This window comes from Fundulus heteroclitus, chromosome 11 (assembly GCF_011125445.2).
Source record: "Fundulus heteroclitus isolate FHET01 chromosome 11, MU-UCD_Fhet_4.1, whole genome shotgun sequence".
NCBI classification, from domain to species: Eukaryota; Metazoa; Chordata; class Actinopteri; order Cyprinodontiformes; family Fundulidae; genus Fundulus; species Fundulus heteroclitus.
This window is the reverse complement of record NC_046371.1, coordinates 9,249,770-9,264,844: the sequence shown is the minus strand read 5'-3', so window position 1 is coordinate 9,264,844 and position 15,075 is coordinate 9,249,770. Positions and strand designations below refer to the sequence as shown.

At 37.8% G+C, this 15,075-nt stretch overlaps 1 protein-coding gene across 5 annotated transcripts in view; it reads left to right on the top strand.

Annotated features, from left to right (window-relative positions):
* Positions 1 to 15,075, top strand: part of gria1b (glutamate receptor, ionotropic, AMPA 1b) — a 126,242-nt gene that overhangs the window by 81,107 nt on the left and 30,060 nt on the right. For 3 of the 5 annotated variants that reach the window (XM_036142811.1, XM_036142812.1, XM_036142814.1), the window contains exons 10-15: positions 1,252 to 1,458; positions 2,584 to 2,799; positions 5,176 to 5,299; positions 5,398 to 5,539; positions 10,243 to 10,441; positions 11,361 to 11,608. In XM_036142811.1, the coding sequence (XP_035998704.1) occupies positions 1,252 to 1,458; positions 2,584 to 2,799; positions 5,176 to 5,299; positions 5,398 to 5,539; positions 10,243 to 10,441; positions 11,361 to 11,608 (1,136 nt within the window). Of the gene's footprint in view, positions 1 to 1,251; positions 1,459 to 2,583; positions 2,800 to 5,175; positions 5,300 to 5,397; positions 5,540 to 10,242; positions 10,442 to 11,360; positions 11,609 to 13,165; positions 14,783 to 15,075 lie in introns of those variants that run through there. The other 2 variants (XR_004931898.1, XM_036142813.1) reach the window with 2 other exon arrangements.

The following is a 15,075-nucleotide window of genomic DNA, read 5'->3' as shown; positions in this document are numbered from 1 at the left end:
GTGCTGGAACTGCTAGTCTTTATATGGTACAAACAGAAGATCAAAACCACTGGAGCAAGTTGTGAAATTAAGTTTATAAGCTTTTTTTTTTTTTGTCAAAGATACATAATTTAGTTAATCAAACTGATTTCACTGCTTGTCTTATTCTCTCAATTTTGTCTTAAAAAAATCAGCAAAGTTATTTTAGAACCTGTTAGACAAGAGTTTCCGAGGAGCAGGCGGTGAGGGATTTGTCTGTCAACAACAGTATATAATGTCAGGGCATTATTAGTGTTGTTATTTATAACATAAGAAAAATAATAACTGCCTCACCCTTTAGCTCCCGATTTTTAGACATGAGGACATTCTTCATAAATGTCATAGTGAACCTGAAGCTTTGGTTTTCTCCACGGGCGTTCAGCTTTACAACACTTTGTTTTTGAGCAATCCTCCGTGGCAACTTTTTTTTTTTTCCAGACGAAACCTTGGTCTTTATCGGGGGAAATTACATCTACAAGCATCACAATATTCAGACTAAAATTATCCACAAGGTCATCAGCAGATGCTGAGGCCAGACTGGCTGATGGTGAAATGACCCACGCATATATTGCTGAGATGCCATCATTAGTTTGGCATATTGTGACGACCTGTGCTCTGCATCTGCAGATGATGCCGAGGATATTCATTTTAAATAGCAAACAGAAATGTTCAGAAAGAGCAACGTCAGTCACAACAGCATCAGCAATTTTTAGACCTCTGGAAATAACCAGATTCAGTTCATTTCCTTTGTAATGGGTTGTTTCTGTTACAACAATGTAAGTCTGGAGCCATCCAGAATGGCTCAGTTGCTCTGCTGAACGTTTATATTTTACATTATCTATATGAACATTTTAATCCCCCTGTATAAGACTGCAGCTCAAATCAATGCAGATAACAGACAGCAGTTTAGAGAATTTATCAAAGAATCTCAACATTATACTTATGAGGCCTGTAGATGGTTGAAAATATTTCACATCTATGTTTTTGTTTGCACTAAATTAAAAAAAATGTGCTGTCTTTTAATTTGTCAAGATGCAAAAAAAAAAAAAAAAAACAATGAAGAGAGGATTTGTTTTGGCAAATTAATCAAGCTATGATGGCTTCTAAATAGAAATAAAGTCAGATGAAAGCAAAGTAAAGCAAAGTAAAGAAAAACAAGCGCATCAGAAGTAAATATTGATCAAATGTGAGCAACGGTGATGATTTCACCTTCGGTTTCTGTCGGTGTGGTAGGAAGCTCCCTACATGATGCTGAAGAAGAACCACGAGCAGTTTGAGGGAAACGAGAAGTACGAAGGCTACTGTGCTGAACTAGCCGCCGAGATCGCCAAACATGTTGGCTTCACCTACAGGCTTGAGCTGGTGGGCGACGGAAAGTACGGCGCCAGAGACCCGGAGTCGAAGATGTGGAACGGCATGGTGGGAGAACTGGTCTACGGGGTGAGTTTGGATCTAGCAGGCATTTCCATGACAAGAAAACTGATTGGCTAATCTGGTGGGAACTTCTTTAACAACAAGTTCAACTTAGTTTGATGTTAAAAGTCACAGATTTAGATTGAAAGTATTTTCTTGTTTTGAGGTGTGAAGATGCTAAATATGTCTTACTGGTTGAATATATTCTGTTTTTTCTATAAACGTAACATGAAAAATATGAAGGTTTTTTTTTTTTTACACATAGCATTCAAACCCAGCCCACATTGAACTGTTTTACCAAACATTTTAATGCATCGATGCGATCAGCTATCCTTTATGGAAATATTCATAAGAGAAATAAGCAGATTTTAAGCTTGGCTTTCGTTTTATAGCTGATAATGATTGTTTATTTTGGCAAGAGTGGCTTCTCTATCTGTTTTCTTCTTACTCAGCGGCTGAAAAATACATCCAGCTCTGTTTTGTACCTCACGTTAGAAGGACATTCAAAAAACTGACAGGGTAAAATTAAATGGTTGAGGAAAAATATGTTGCTGTCCGATAAAAGACATCCTAATGGTTCCTGGGAGAGTTTCCAAATGTGGCACGGAGGAGTGAGAACTGACTTGATTGGACCATCAGCTGCAGGATTTCTTCTCCTTAATAGGACTGAGGTTGGTTCTTCAAGTTTGCATCTAGGTCTGATGTGACAGAAATATGTCTTTATTAGAGTGGATCACCTGTTGAAGGCAAAGTGGAAGCAGTATGGCATTGGTCCCACTCAGTAGTGTCCACTAAAAGAGATTTTTTTTTTACTTTTTACATTTACGGGTTTAATTTCAGCTTTTCTACTTTTGTGCAAACCGTATTTCCCACGACAGAAAACCTGTGGACAGTATCAAAGAAAAGATTCAAAATGAGGCAACGGTGTGGTTCATAATGTATGTGTTTGACATGTTTTCACTTGAGCAAAAGAATTGCTATTAGAAGTTAGGTCAAGTGCTTTAAAAAGTGCATGTTTTGAGCTTCATGCTCACATCAACAGTGACAGCTGTACAGATGTTTTTACTGTGAGTCAGTGAACCGAAAGTCGTGTTTTTTCCAGACAAATACTTCCTCTGTTGGGTGACGGCTCTTGTCCGTGTCCTCCTGCAGAAGGCAGACATGGCCGTCGCTCCACTGACCATCACTCTTGTCCGAGAGCAGGTGATCGACTTCACCAAACCCTTCATGTCTCTGGGAATCTCCATCATGATCAAGAAACCAACCAAATCCAAACCTGGCGTCTTCTCCTTCCTCGACCCGCTGGCCTACGAGATCTGGATGTGCATCGTTTTCGCCTACATCGGAGTCAGCGTAGTGCTCTTTCTGGTATGATGAGGAAGGATTGTCTTTTTACCATGTGGAGCTGATTATAACCAAAAAGAAGAAAAAAACAACAAAATATTCTTGAATAATTTTAAAAGAAATCTGTATGGATAATCTGCTGTCAGAAACTCTGAAGTACATCCATCTTAATTATGAATCAACTCATTATAAATCAAATATCTTCCAAATTTGGAATTCTGTATGACTTTGTGGTTCTTTTTCTTCTAGATGGTATACACATTTTAGATGTAATTTAATTAAAAAAAAAGTGACAGGATTATCCTCAAAGTGCAAAAATGTGTTTTACCAGACATTTGTTATTTGTCATTTTGTACATGCCTCTGGGACATTTTGCATTGTTTAAAAATCAATTGTTTTAAGTAATGTACTGGAATCTACTCTCTGTCTACTGGAAGGAAATGTGGTAAGATGGCTTCAATAGCATGATCTCTTAAGAGGAGACTGCTCACTGCTATTTCAGTTTGATCAGGGGTCGTAGTTTGTCAAATTTCCCAGGAGCCAACTGACTCAAACAAAGATCAGCGACGCACTCGATAAGCACGGGGGGTTTAGATAAACTCTTCACAAAATGTCACACAACTAGACAACAAGGAAGGTTTAAATATTTTATGATGTTGATGATGAGTTCACTTATTTTTATCATCAGAATGCTTTACTAATGAGAGATAAACTTATACTCAGTGGTAAAATACATGGGTTTGTGTTTTTTGTTAAGTTTAGTTTTTTGTTTCTTTTAGTCACAAACTGGAAAAATGCAGGAAAGAGATGGCCTTCTGGAAAAAGGTTGAACTTACCTGGAATATAAGCAAACATAGCACAGATTGAGCTGAAGTATGCTGCGATAACACAACAAAATTGATGTAACCCTTTGTTCATTTTTTTCCCTGTTCACACAGTTGATGTCATTGTAATGTAGAGAACAGCCAAGATGATTTAATGGATGTTGTGTTGGATGTTGTGTTGTGGAGTTGGTACACTGCAAGGAGCATACAAATCTAAGCACTGTTTAATGCCACTGACACGCTTGTTTTTTATTTACACAGTTTTTCCCAGTTCATTCACATGCAGAAATGTTTGTTGTCAACCCCTAATAAACCATAACCCTGACCCATAATCCCTCTGCTCCCAGACATCATTGCCTATTCAGTGCTGTGAAAGAAGCTGTGCTAAAGCCCCGGCATCAGGTTTACTTTGAGGACAATCCTGTCATTTAAAAGCTTGATCCTTCTTCCTCTTTTTATATATAGTTGAGCCCAATATTATCCATGGCACTGGAAGATTTAGGTTTAAAGTAATCTTTTTATGTTTATTCTTTTAGGAATCTTCATCTTTATTTCAAAAATAATATTCTGAAGTAATATTAATGTTCTAGAGTGGCCCAGCCAGATTCCCAAGTGAAACTGGATGGAGAATCTGTGGAGGGGGCTAAAGAAAAGCAAAAACATGGTCAGCAATTATGAGAACGTTTGATTGCTTTAATGCCAATGAAGATTTTTTATTATTATAATATTATAAAAGATGTAAATAATTTTGAAATGTTTGTTAGTTTTTGTGAATAAAAATGATTCAGAGTTTTAAAATTGATCATCCTTGGTCATTGTTGTATTCACTTTTGAAAGATGCCAGTCTTAGGTACTTCCTATAAGAAACAAACTTGTTGGTTGAATGTAAATAATTAAAATCTAATTAGATTAGATTATCTCTTCCGTCTTGTTCCATAAAGCAAGATCACACCCCTCCCCCCATTTCATATTCCTTATACTGGCTACCAATAGAGTTCAGGATCCGCTTTACAATTATCACACTTACATATAGAGCACTAAACAACCAAGCCCCAGATTACTTATGCGATCTTCTTACAAAATATACCGCTGCTCGCTCCCTTCTTAGTCGTTCCGTGCACCAGATTAAAAAACTGGGAGGATCGAGCTTTTCTGTCCGTGGCACCAAGGCTGTGGACCAGCCTACCTCAGGAGTTAGGTTTGGTTGACTCTGTGGACTCTTTTAAGAAGCAGTTAAAAACTTTCATTTTTAAACAGGCCTTTTGTTGAATGTTTATTTCTGTTGTGATTTTATCGTACTTTTGTTGGTTTATTTTCATTGTTGTTTTATTGGTTTTCTGCACAGCTCTTTGTGATTGCTCTTTCTGCGAATGGCACTTAATAGATACACTTTACTTAAATAAACTTTACTATGTGTGCTATGGCTAATACTTTTGGGCCAAACTGTAGCAGGCACCGTCATTTTCTGTTTCTGTACGTCTCTGTATATGATTTATTTTTCATTTAGCTGTTCAGTCATTTCATTTACTATTGAACTTGTATCTGTACATTTAATAATGCACACGACTTTCTGCAGGTGAGTCGTTTTAGTCCCTATGAGTGGCAGGCCGAAGACTCCGATGAAGAAGATGAAACTGTTCTGTCGTCAGCGTCTCGACGAGCTCCACCGACTTCATCTTCTGAAGACCCCCACTCTCCAGGTACCTCGGCACCATCAACTATTTGATAAATAGTGATGTTTACGTACGAAAAGTCTAATCGGTCAATTTTTTACCTTTTCATCTATTACGTCTGCCAGGTTACTCTCAGACTCAGAATCAGAACCAGAACCAGCAGAAAGAAAAAGAAGCTCCTGAACACAGCAATGACTTTGGGATCTTTAATTCCCTCTGGTTCTCCCTCGGGGCCTTCATGCAGCAGGGCTGTGACATCTCCCCCAGGTAAGACTGGGTGATATGAAAAACCACGCTCATAATATTGCAACGTGTGAACTGTGCGATATTTGATACATTTGTTGACAAAGGATTCCCACTACGGCTGTTTTTATCCATATGTAATCATGAATGAAACTGCTGTGAAAAGCAAAGCTTCTGGGAGACGTCTTGTCATCTCTTACCTATGACTAACCCCCCCCCCCCCCCACCACCACCACCACCACCACCACCACCACATTACACATCAGTTGCTGATGTAGACACACATTTGTATTCATGAAGCATTTGATTGCGTTTGACATGCTTCCTGGTTTTTACTGTTTTACAGCTGGGTTCAGGCCTGAGGCTGTTTCTATTCTCATTGTGTGTCAGGTTCATCATGCTACATGTGTGTTCACGGCTTTGTCTCTGTGTCTTTGTGGGATCTTCCAGAGATGACCTTATCCCAGGCCACATGTCATGCTTCATTATACCAGAGGTACAGGCGTGTTGCTTGTTGGTGACAATTACCTGAAATAATGTGAACAAAATTGTTGCTGTAAGTGTTGTTGCTTTCATGGTGAATATATTGAAATGCTGCTTGGTAATAAAAGCTAAAAGTCAGATGGAGAAGAAGAAACAGATTCTGCCTTGTAATATAGAAATAAGAATACCTGTATTTCTCCAAAGTTTCAGTTACAATATTCTGGCATTATGGTTTTCAAATGCTCGGTATATAGAAATAGATTTTTTCTTAATTCATATTAGTAGAACACTGCATACTGGCCTCACATCTACCTTATCTGTGATACCAGTTATAACATGATCACATCGATATCATTATAGCCACTATATGGTGCCTCATGATAGGGATTCACATCTAAACTTCTTTTCACAACCTTTATTGGATTTTATTGGATTTTTATGTGATAAATTAACACAAAGTAGTGTACAGCTGTAAATTGGAGCGATAATGAATCCCTACGTATCCGAGGCATTTTTACTCTGACACCCCTAAATACAACCTGATGCAACCATTTGGCTTCAGGAGTCACCTAATTATCAAACAGAGTTACCATATGTGTAATTTTTATCCCACTCTTATTGCTGCTGTTCTGTGAATGCAGCAGAAGGTTGTTGGAGAACATTAGTGAATAAACAGCATTGTGAAGACCAAGGAACACAGCAGTCAGAGTACGGGGAGAAAGTGGATACATTTGAAGCAGGGATAGGCATAAAACAATATCTGAGGGTTAGGACATTTCACTGACTGCAGTTCAATTCATTATATAAAAATGGAAAGACTGGCACCACCCTAAACATACCAAGATACGGTCGTCCACCTAAACTGGCAGGCCAGAGGAGGGACAGCAAGAGGCAAATGCTGCGGAGGTCCACAGCTCAGGTGGGAGAATCTGGTGGCTAACTATGTGACTTTTAAGGATTAAAAGCAAAAAAAAGACAATACTGAAAATGGCCACAAGAAGCCAAATTTGTAGTTCACCACGTGGCTTGTAGGAGATACAGCATACATTTGGAAGATGTTCCTCTGGTTGGATGAAACCACAAATAAACCTTAGCCCTACAGTACATGCAGCATGGTCTGCATGAAACAACGATATTGACGTATTCTATATATGAAGCATGATGGTGTCAGCACCTAGCTGTGAGGATGATCTTCTTTACCAGGTACATGGATGCTGGTCAAAGATAACCAAATGTCAAATGGGCAACATTTCTCTGGACATGCAACGCTGTGATGCTCTAAAAGATTTGCTGATTGCAGCAAAAGGTTTTTCTACAAAGTAATGATTTAGGGGGGGAAGAGTCCAAATGTAAACCACACTTCTGAAAGTTTTCTTTAAAAAGCTGCACAAGCTTATATATAATTTTCTTTCCACTTAATAATGTGTAATACTTTGTGTTTATCTGTTCCCAATATTATATATGGATGTTAGTGCTTGTAACGTGGAACAGTTCAATGGTTTTAAATGCCTTTTCAAGTTACATTTGATCGAAATACAAATTAAAGAGTCATTAACTAATAACTACACTCTTTTACCTTTAGGGTAATCATGTGAAGATTTGTTAACAGGGAGGGAACCTCTAAATGAGATAACTCAAAACTAAGACTGATTTTATTAAATTAAATACATTAGCCCAGTTTAACTTTCACTTTAGTATTTTTATGGAGTGCCAATTCACAGCAACACTTCTAAACTGGATCTACTTAGAAGCAGCTTAGATAATTCATTGTGTTTATCAATCCTACCACTCTCTCAGGGGAAGATAAAGATTGCAGCAACCAAATACTGACCACACCTTACACGGAAATATCTCAAGCATTAATAAAGTCAAACAATAAACACAAGTATATATTTTAAAAGGACAGAATAATTTATTTGGGCTCAACATCAATGGTCTTAGTGCAAAGACAGAAGAAAGATGGCCAGTGCCAGAGGTTTGAAAATCCTTGGAGTGAGAAACTGGTGTTTTTATCTGTCCATGTTTTGACTTAGAATACTTGTTAAACTCTATTTTTAACACGATTTTTTAAGTGTCATGCTAGATGCTAAGATGGTCCTAGATTCTTAAAAACATATACGTTTTTTTAGTTTGTCCAGTTAGTACATTACTTCCCACCCCAGAGGGAAGCAGGTCTTTTCAAATCTGCATCCACTGGGTAAAGTTTTGGTATTTTCAAATGTGCAAGATCCTCGTAAACCTGGTGCTTTTCTTTAGCTTGTTTGAAAACGACATCGCACTGAAGATGCGTTGCTGTGCACGTCGTACAGGGTCACCTTTAGCTGGACGGGACCACAGGGCTGAACAGGATCAACACACGTGTGTGTGCGAGGGTTTGATGTGATTTGACCAAATGCATTCTATGCGTTCAATGCTCATGTTAAACATAAATGACTGCAGGCGGAAAGCCTCAGCTGCAGTTCTCACACCTACTGTACAACTGGAAGTCAAATAAAATATTAAACAGTCTAATGTGTGCAATGATTCTGTTGCAAGCAGCTCAACCAAACGCACGACACAACTGAAGGCTCCTGAGGTCAATGCCTGGAAAGAAAAAGCTCTGAGCAGAACATGGTTGAGACAAAAAGATTGACTTGCTTTTCAAAATTATTTAAAGCATTCCCAACGAGAACAAAGAAAGTCTTGCAAATACTGAAATAACTGGCAGGCCAGTGGGTGGTTATACTGTTTAAAATTTAATTCCAGCACATGCTTAGTACATCACGCAACAGTGAGCATAACATCAAAGTTCAACCACAGCACCTACACCCACCAGCCAGTCTATCAGGTAATCCTAGCTAGCGCTGGGTTGGTCCCCCTTTAGCTCCAAAACCGCCTTCATTCTGCATATTTAAGATTTAACCATATGTCGGACAGATTCATCAGAACCGTTGGACTATGTTGATATTAAAGCGTCACATCAATGTTGAAATGTATCTTCTGTAGATCCACCATAGGATTCGCTTGCTCCACCGCTTCAAAGGAGCGAATTGGATTAAGATCTGACAACTGTTGAGGCCGTTAGCCAACAGGGAACTCTCTGTCCTGTTCAAGAAACCAGTTTGAGGTGATAACGCAGTGTGGTGTGGTCATAAAAAGAAAGACATAGGCAGAGAAAAATTCTGCTCAACTGGTCGGAAAGAGCCCAATGTATGCCAATACAGTATCTCACACTAGATTATATCACCAGCATCAGACAGTAGATCAAATTCTGACCCCTCAATCCTGAGAGACGTCTTGAGACTCATCCAATCAGGGAGATTTTTTTTTTCTCCCAATCTGACATTGTTTGATTTTGCTGTGTTTGTATGAATGTTATACTTAGTTTACTGGTGACAGGTGTGGCCTTCTGCTGCTTTTGCACATTTGCCTTAGGGTATGTTTTCAGAGGTAGTAATCTGCTCAAATGGATCATAAAGAGTAGTTAGTTCAGCTATCAGTGCCTTTATATTGGCACAAACTGACCTGCCCATTCTCCTGAAAAATGGTTTCACGGGGCAGGAGGCTGAAACCTAAAGCATCCGTATGAGAATTGATTTCTGACGTTGGCTATGCTGGACAAAAAAATACTTGACTTTTTGTTTTAACAAAAGAGAGTTTATAGGGCCAAGTGTTAGTTGAGATAAAAGACGGTGTAGGGCATCTTGGAGTTAATGTATTCAAGCCCACTTGTAATCTTTGGAAGCGGCTTTGTTTTCTCTGGCTTTATAGATAATTGCACTAGGTGTCATCAGCATACCAGTGAAACTGTGTATTCAGTTTTCTAATAGGATTTACCAGAGAAAGCAATGAAACGGTGAACAAATAAAATCATATGAGTATATTTATATTGCATCAACTCACAACACGTCATCTCAATGCAGACGGATTGGTCAAAAGCTTTTTAAGCAAACCCAGCGTGTTGCATCGACTCATTGATAGCAGCATTCACTCCTCCTAAAAGAGCAACTGCTGACAACCGCCTGCATTGTCGTTGACTTTGCATAAATCCCTCATCTCGAGCATGCACGTAACGACAGTGGAGTTTCCTGTAACAGGAAGAAACCTCCAGCAAAAGGTTTGGTCGGCAGTGTGATGGGCCATCTGCCATGACCAACTGGGGGGTTGGGAGGAAAGAACAGACAGAATAGGTCTAAGAACAGAAAGCACCCAGCATTCCCCCAATTCATTCAAGTTTGTCGTTTGCTTTCTGTTCTTCCCTACAGGTCTCTCTCAGGTCGAATTGTCGGAGGGGTGTGGTGGTTTTTCACCCTCATCATCATCTCGTCCTACACAGCCAACCTGGCAGCTTTCCTCACCGTGGAGAGGATGGTGTCCCCCATAGAGAGTGCAGAAGACCTGGCTAAGCAGACCGAGATCGCCTACGGTACACTTGACGGCGGTTCTACCAAAGAGTTCTTCAGGGTGAGGGAGCAGATTCACTCTTGATGCCTCCAGCTTTTACTGCAGGTGGTCCAGCACTTCACGGTCTGTGAAGAAGGACCTGGTTTTCTTTTGTACCACAGATGTATGATTGCCTGTGATGACTGAGATCTTAAAGTTAAAGTTGGTCTTACAATCTAAAATATAGTGTACGTATATTGTAGGTATTTTACTATATAAAACACCTAAATTTCTAGATCATGTTGCTTGCAATTTCTAAGGTTTGTTTTGAATATTTTACTGACTTTTTTGGCTTTCTTTTGAAGACAAAAAATCAGCATTGCCATCAGCTAATGACGAATAAGTTTTCAAACCCAGAAGATTTGATTTACTTTTAGTCAGTCCTTTATCTTAAAGGTTTTAGACTTTATTGATGTGTAAACAGTTTTTTTAATTATTATTATTACAAATAAAAAGGATGACCTGTGCCAGAGTAAGGTCAGACAAGGTGGTCTACTTTGAAGAAGGAAAACAAGCTTATCTTCTCTATAAAGTAGCTTGAGCTTTATTAACTTTTAGAGAAGTCTTTTACTAAATTTTATTAATTAATGCAGATGGCGAACAAGTGACTTTTGGGTTTGGATACCAAGGCAAAAAGTAGCACGTAAAGTGAAAGTATGCCACAATAAAACCTTAAGCTACAAGTAAAAAACTGCTTAGAATAAGATCTTTTCATTTAAATTAGTTGTCTGGCAAAAAATGAAACTTAAAAACAATCTCCAACAAAAATTATATTTCCAATTTCATCTGGGAGATTGTATGTCCAGGTTTGTTGTATCATACAGGTGAGAGTCAGTAATGTGATGTAGTTTAAAACTGACCAGAAAAACATCATACATTTCTTTTTAAATAGTGTGTTACCTTAGTCTCATCCTGTCTTTGCTCTTCCCTCTTCCTTCAGAGGTCAAAGATCGCTGTGTTTGAGAAGATGTGGTCATACATGCGTAGTGCAGACCCGTCCGTGTTCGTGAAGAACACCAATGAAGGGGTGATACGAGTCAGGAAGTCAAAGGGGAAGTACGCCTACCTGCTTGAGTCCTCCATGAATGAATACATCGAGCAGAGGAAACCCTGCGACACCATGAAAGTAGGAGGAAACCTTGACTCTAAGGGTTACGGAGTGGCCACTCCAAAAGGATCGCCCCTCAGGTACACTCTGAGTGTCCGGTTAGTGGACGCCGGCGTGGGTTATGTTGTCTCACTGTTGTCTGTTATTTGTGGGAAAATGTTAAGGTAGCAACAGAACAGGTGATCTCTTTGTGGGATCGTTTAAGCAGGGATCCAATTATCTGTTTCTGACAAATAAAACTTTACCAATTCCCTAATTATTCAACTTTAAACGGCTTTACAGTTCCGTCTGTTGTGTAAAGGCTGAAGTCTACAACATGTTTAGTCCTATTTTAACTCATTTAAACTCTTTCTATCCAACTCCTCAAAATTATGAAGTTCTGATCCAATGATATAAAAATGATTAAATTATAGATGGTATTAAATGTGTAATTTCTCCTGATTGTCTTTACTTTTGGAGACCCACATCAACCAGACTACTTTCTATGAAAGTCAAATTCAATAAAACTAGATGAATAATTAGATAAACTTTGTATGTTTCTATAAGCATTGGGAGAATTAGGAGTAATTAGAACAGGATTAGTTTACTTTGCAACAGCAATATTAGAGCTACACTCTTCAATATATGCCTCAAAGAGTTTAGATAAAGCATTACAGAAACTTTATCTAAACTCTTTAGATGTTTTGTCTAAGTAGCATGTTCATAAATTTTAATGGTAAAACTGATTTTAATCACTACAGAAATTGTATTATGAAACTTTAACATTTTAATTCGTAAGTTTGAAGTGGTTTGAATGTGTCATATTTCGTTATTCTAGCAAACAGTTGAAATATCCTGCTGAGACAGATGTCTGAAACACCAAAAGGAAGAAACGCGAACATCACAAAACTCAGAATTCATCAGAAATTGGGGTCAAGGTTTCATTACAGCAATCTCAGTTTAAAAAGGCATTGATTGTAGCGCTTTGTTAGTTTTAAAGTTGGCATTCATGGGCAATTTGCATATTTTGAATTAAAAATCGTTTATTTAAACTTAAAGGAGATTCTCTTAGAATTTGGGGGAAAAACCCTGGTTGGATAAATTAGAGTTTGAAGAACCTAAAGGAAGAAAAATAAAGAAATGTAAGAAAAGGAAGTGAAAGGGAAGTCTCCCCCTGTCATCGGTTAATCTTTTCAATATAAAACATATCAGTGCAACTGCTTCTTGTACATTTTGTCTTTTTTTCCTCTCTTCCAAGTTTTTCTTATACTTCTCATTTTATTTATATTATTAAAATACATAAATCTGCAAAATTGAAACTGAGATTCAAAATAAAGGTTCAAATGAAGATACATTTAAGTTAAAGTCAAAGATTAGAGCTTAAATTAGTTTGTTGTCAAAATAAAATTTAAATAGTTAAAACAGTACCTTTAAATTCTCTGCACAGCCCTGATTTAGATTCAGATCAGATTTAGATTCAGATCAGATTTAGTCAGAAACGGGATGATTGGTGATTAAAGAAAGTCTGTCAGATAGAGGGGGGGGGGCTGTTTGTCGAGTTGTTTGCTGTCATATGTTCGTCTATCTGTCTGTCTCTTAATCTGTATCTCTGTGTGTCTTGTCTCTTTCTCTTATGTCTTTGTCCACATGTCTGTCAGACTGTCTGTCTGTCTCTCGTTATCTGTTATGCCTGTCTTACTACTACCTGCCTGTATGCCTTTACATGCACCAGAACATCAACAATGACACTCAATCACAATCAGACTCCATTCATCTGTCACAGTCCTTCTGCTGCTGTCAGGTAACACACTGAGAATAAGCTTTAATATTTTACTGCAATGACAAATTGAGCCCAGTTATTACTGACCTGAATGTGCACAGATTGTCTAAGGGAAACAAGTTCAATCGAGTTTACTTAATCTTACTGTGACCTCAAAATAAATGACCAAGACTGCAGTGGAATACGATTTCCTAGTAACAAAGATAAACAACTTTTCTTGCAGAGAAATAAAATAAAGTTCAGGAAACATATGCGTCTAATTAGATGTCAAGTATTCCAAGTGAGGAGTATGACCTACTGAGAAGAAAGCTTTAATTATATAAAAGATAAAGACTAAAGTTCATAGGCAGGGCATGACGGGACCACGACAGAGTACCACAGATGATGCAATGAAAGGAACTAGAGGGGAAAAAATTAAATCAAGGAACTGAAATACTGATGAAAGCATGGAGAAGGAGACCTGGTGAGCATAATCAGGGGAGAATGCTGAACAGCTGTGAAGATTAATAAAAACAGATAATTCACAGGGAGGTGAACATAGACCCCCAAAAGAGATCTACAAATCACAAAGTTGATCAAAAACTGAAGGTTAAAAACTTCATATATGCTGTTATGGCTTAGTACTTTCCTGCCTTTGCACATTACTCTGTAGTAAAAAGTTCAAAGGGGAAATATACCTAAAAAAAAAAATCAAAAGCAGCTTCAGTTGAGTTCACTGAAGAGCTAATTTTTATAGTGTAATTTTAAAGTGTAAAATATAGCTAATTTTAGCTATAAATACAACTTTAGGAAAAAGAATGTTTCATTTAAACTTATTATGTATACTGATATAATAGACAAGGTAAGATTTTAATGAATCGTATGGCTAGTATTTTTTAACTTAGTTAATTTTATGAATTGGTCTGATTAAATATACATTCATTTTGATATAACCATTATCTACACAATGAAATGTGTTAAAACAGGTTGAAATAATAATAATAATAAATAAAGTTAGGTACATAAGGTCTGCACAATAACATACAAAACCAACATTAATCCTCACAATGGCTAGCCAGACTGATTTACACTGTGCATATTCAATACACAGCTTGTCAGTCTGGTCTGTACAGGCTCAGACTCTGTGGTCTAAACCTTACCAGACCAATTACAGCGCGGGAGGGAAAACTAGTAAACCAATGGGTTTTGAGAAAACATCTTGAAACTTGCACAGGGTAGGCTATAAAGAAGGCACATATTTGGGTTGCATTGCACAATGCAACACAGATTGCACAGATTGATGGAAACAGTTGATTTTCACATAATTTAAATGTACTGTCTAATGCAAACTAAACCATCAAGGAATGGAGAACACCATTCCCTTCCAAAAGGGCTATGAACAAAACCCTGTTTGTTACCAACTTGGCAACAAAAAGAGGAGCTGGATTTCTTACGCTGGTCACTTCTACCTCTTAGGTGTAGCTAGATCCTTAAAGATCCAACCCAGGGCTGCAGGGAGGGGGAAACAAAAGAGCCTGAAGCAGTGCTGTGAGGCTATCGCCATAATATAGTATAAATAATCAAAAGATTAAAGATCAGATATTAATAGTCCATACATGTCAATTTCATCATCAGTACTTGAAATCCGATATCTCACCAACAAAATATGTTCAGATGGAAAATTTACATTTGAAGGATTGTGCTCCAAATCTTATATTTTATGGCTTTTACCAGGATAAAAAGAAGCCAAATTGGCTTCTTAGAAATATATAATTACTTCTAAAATGAGCCAGACTTTTAAATGGCTCT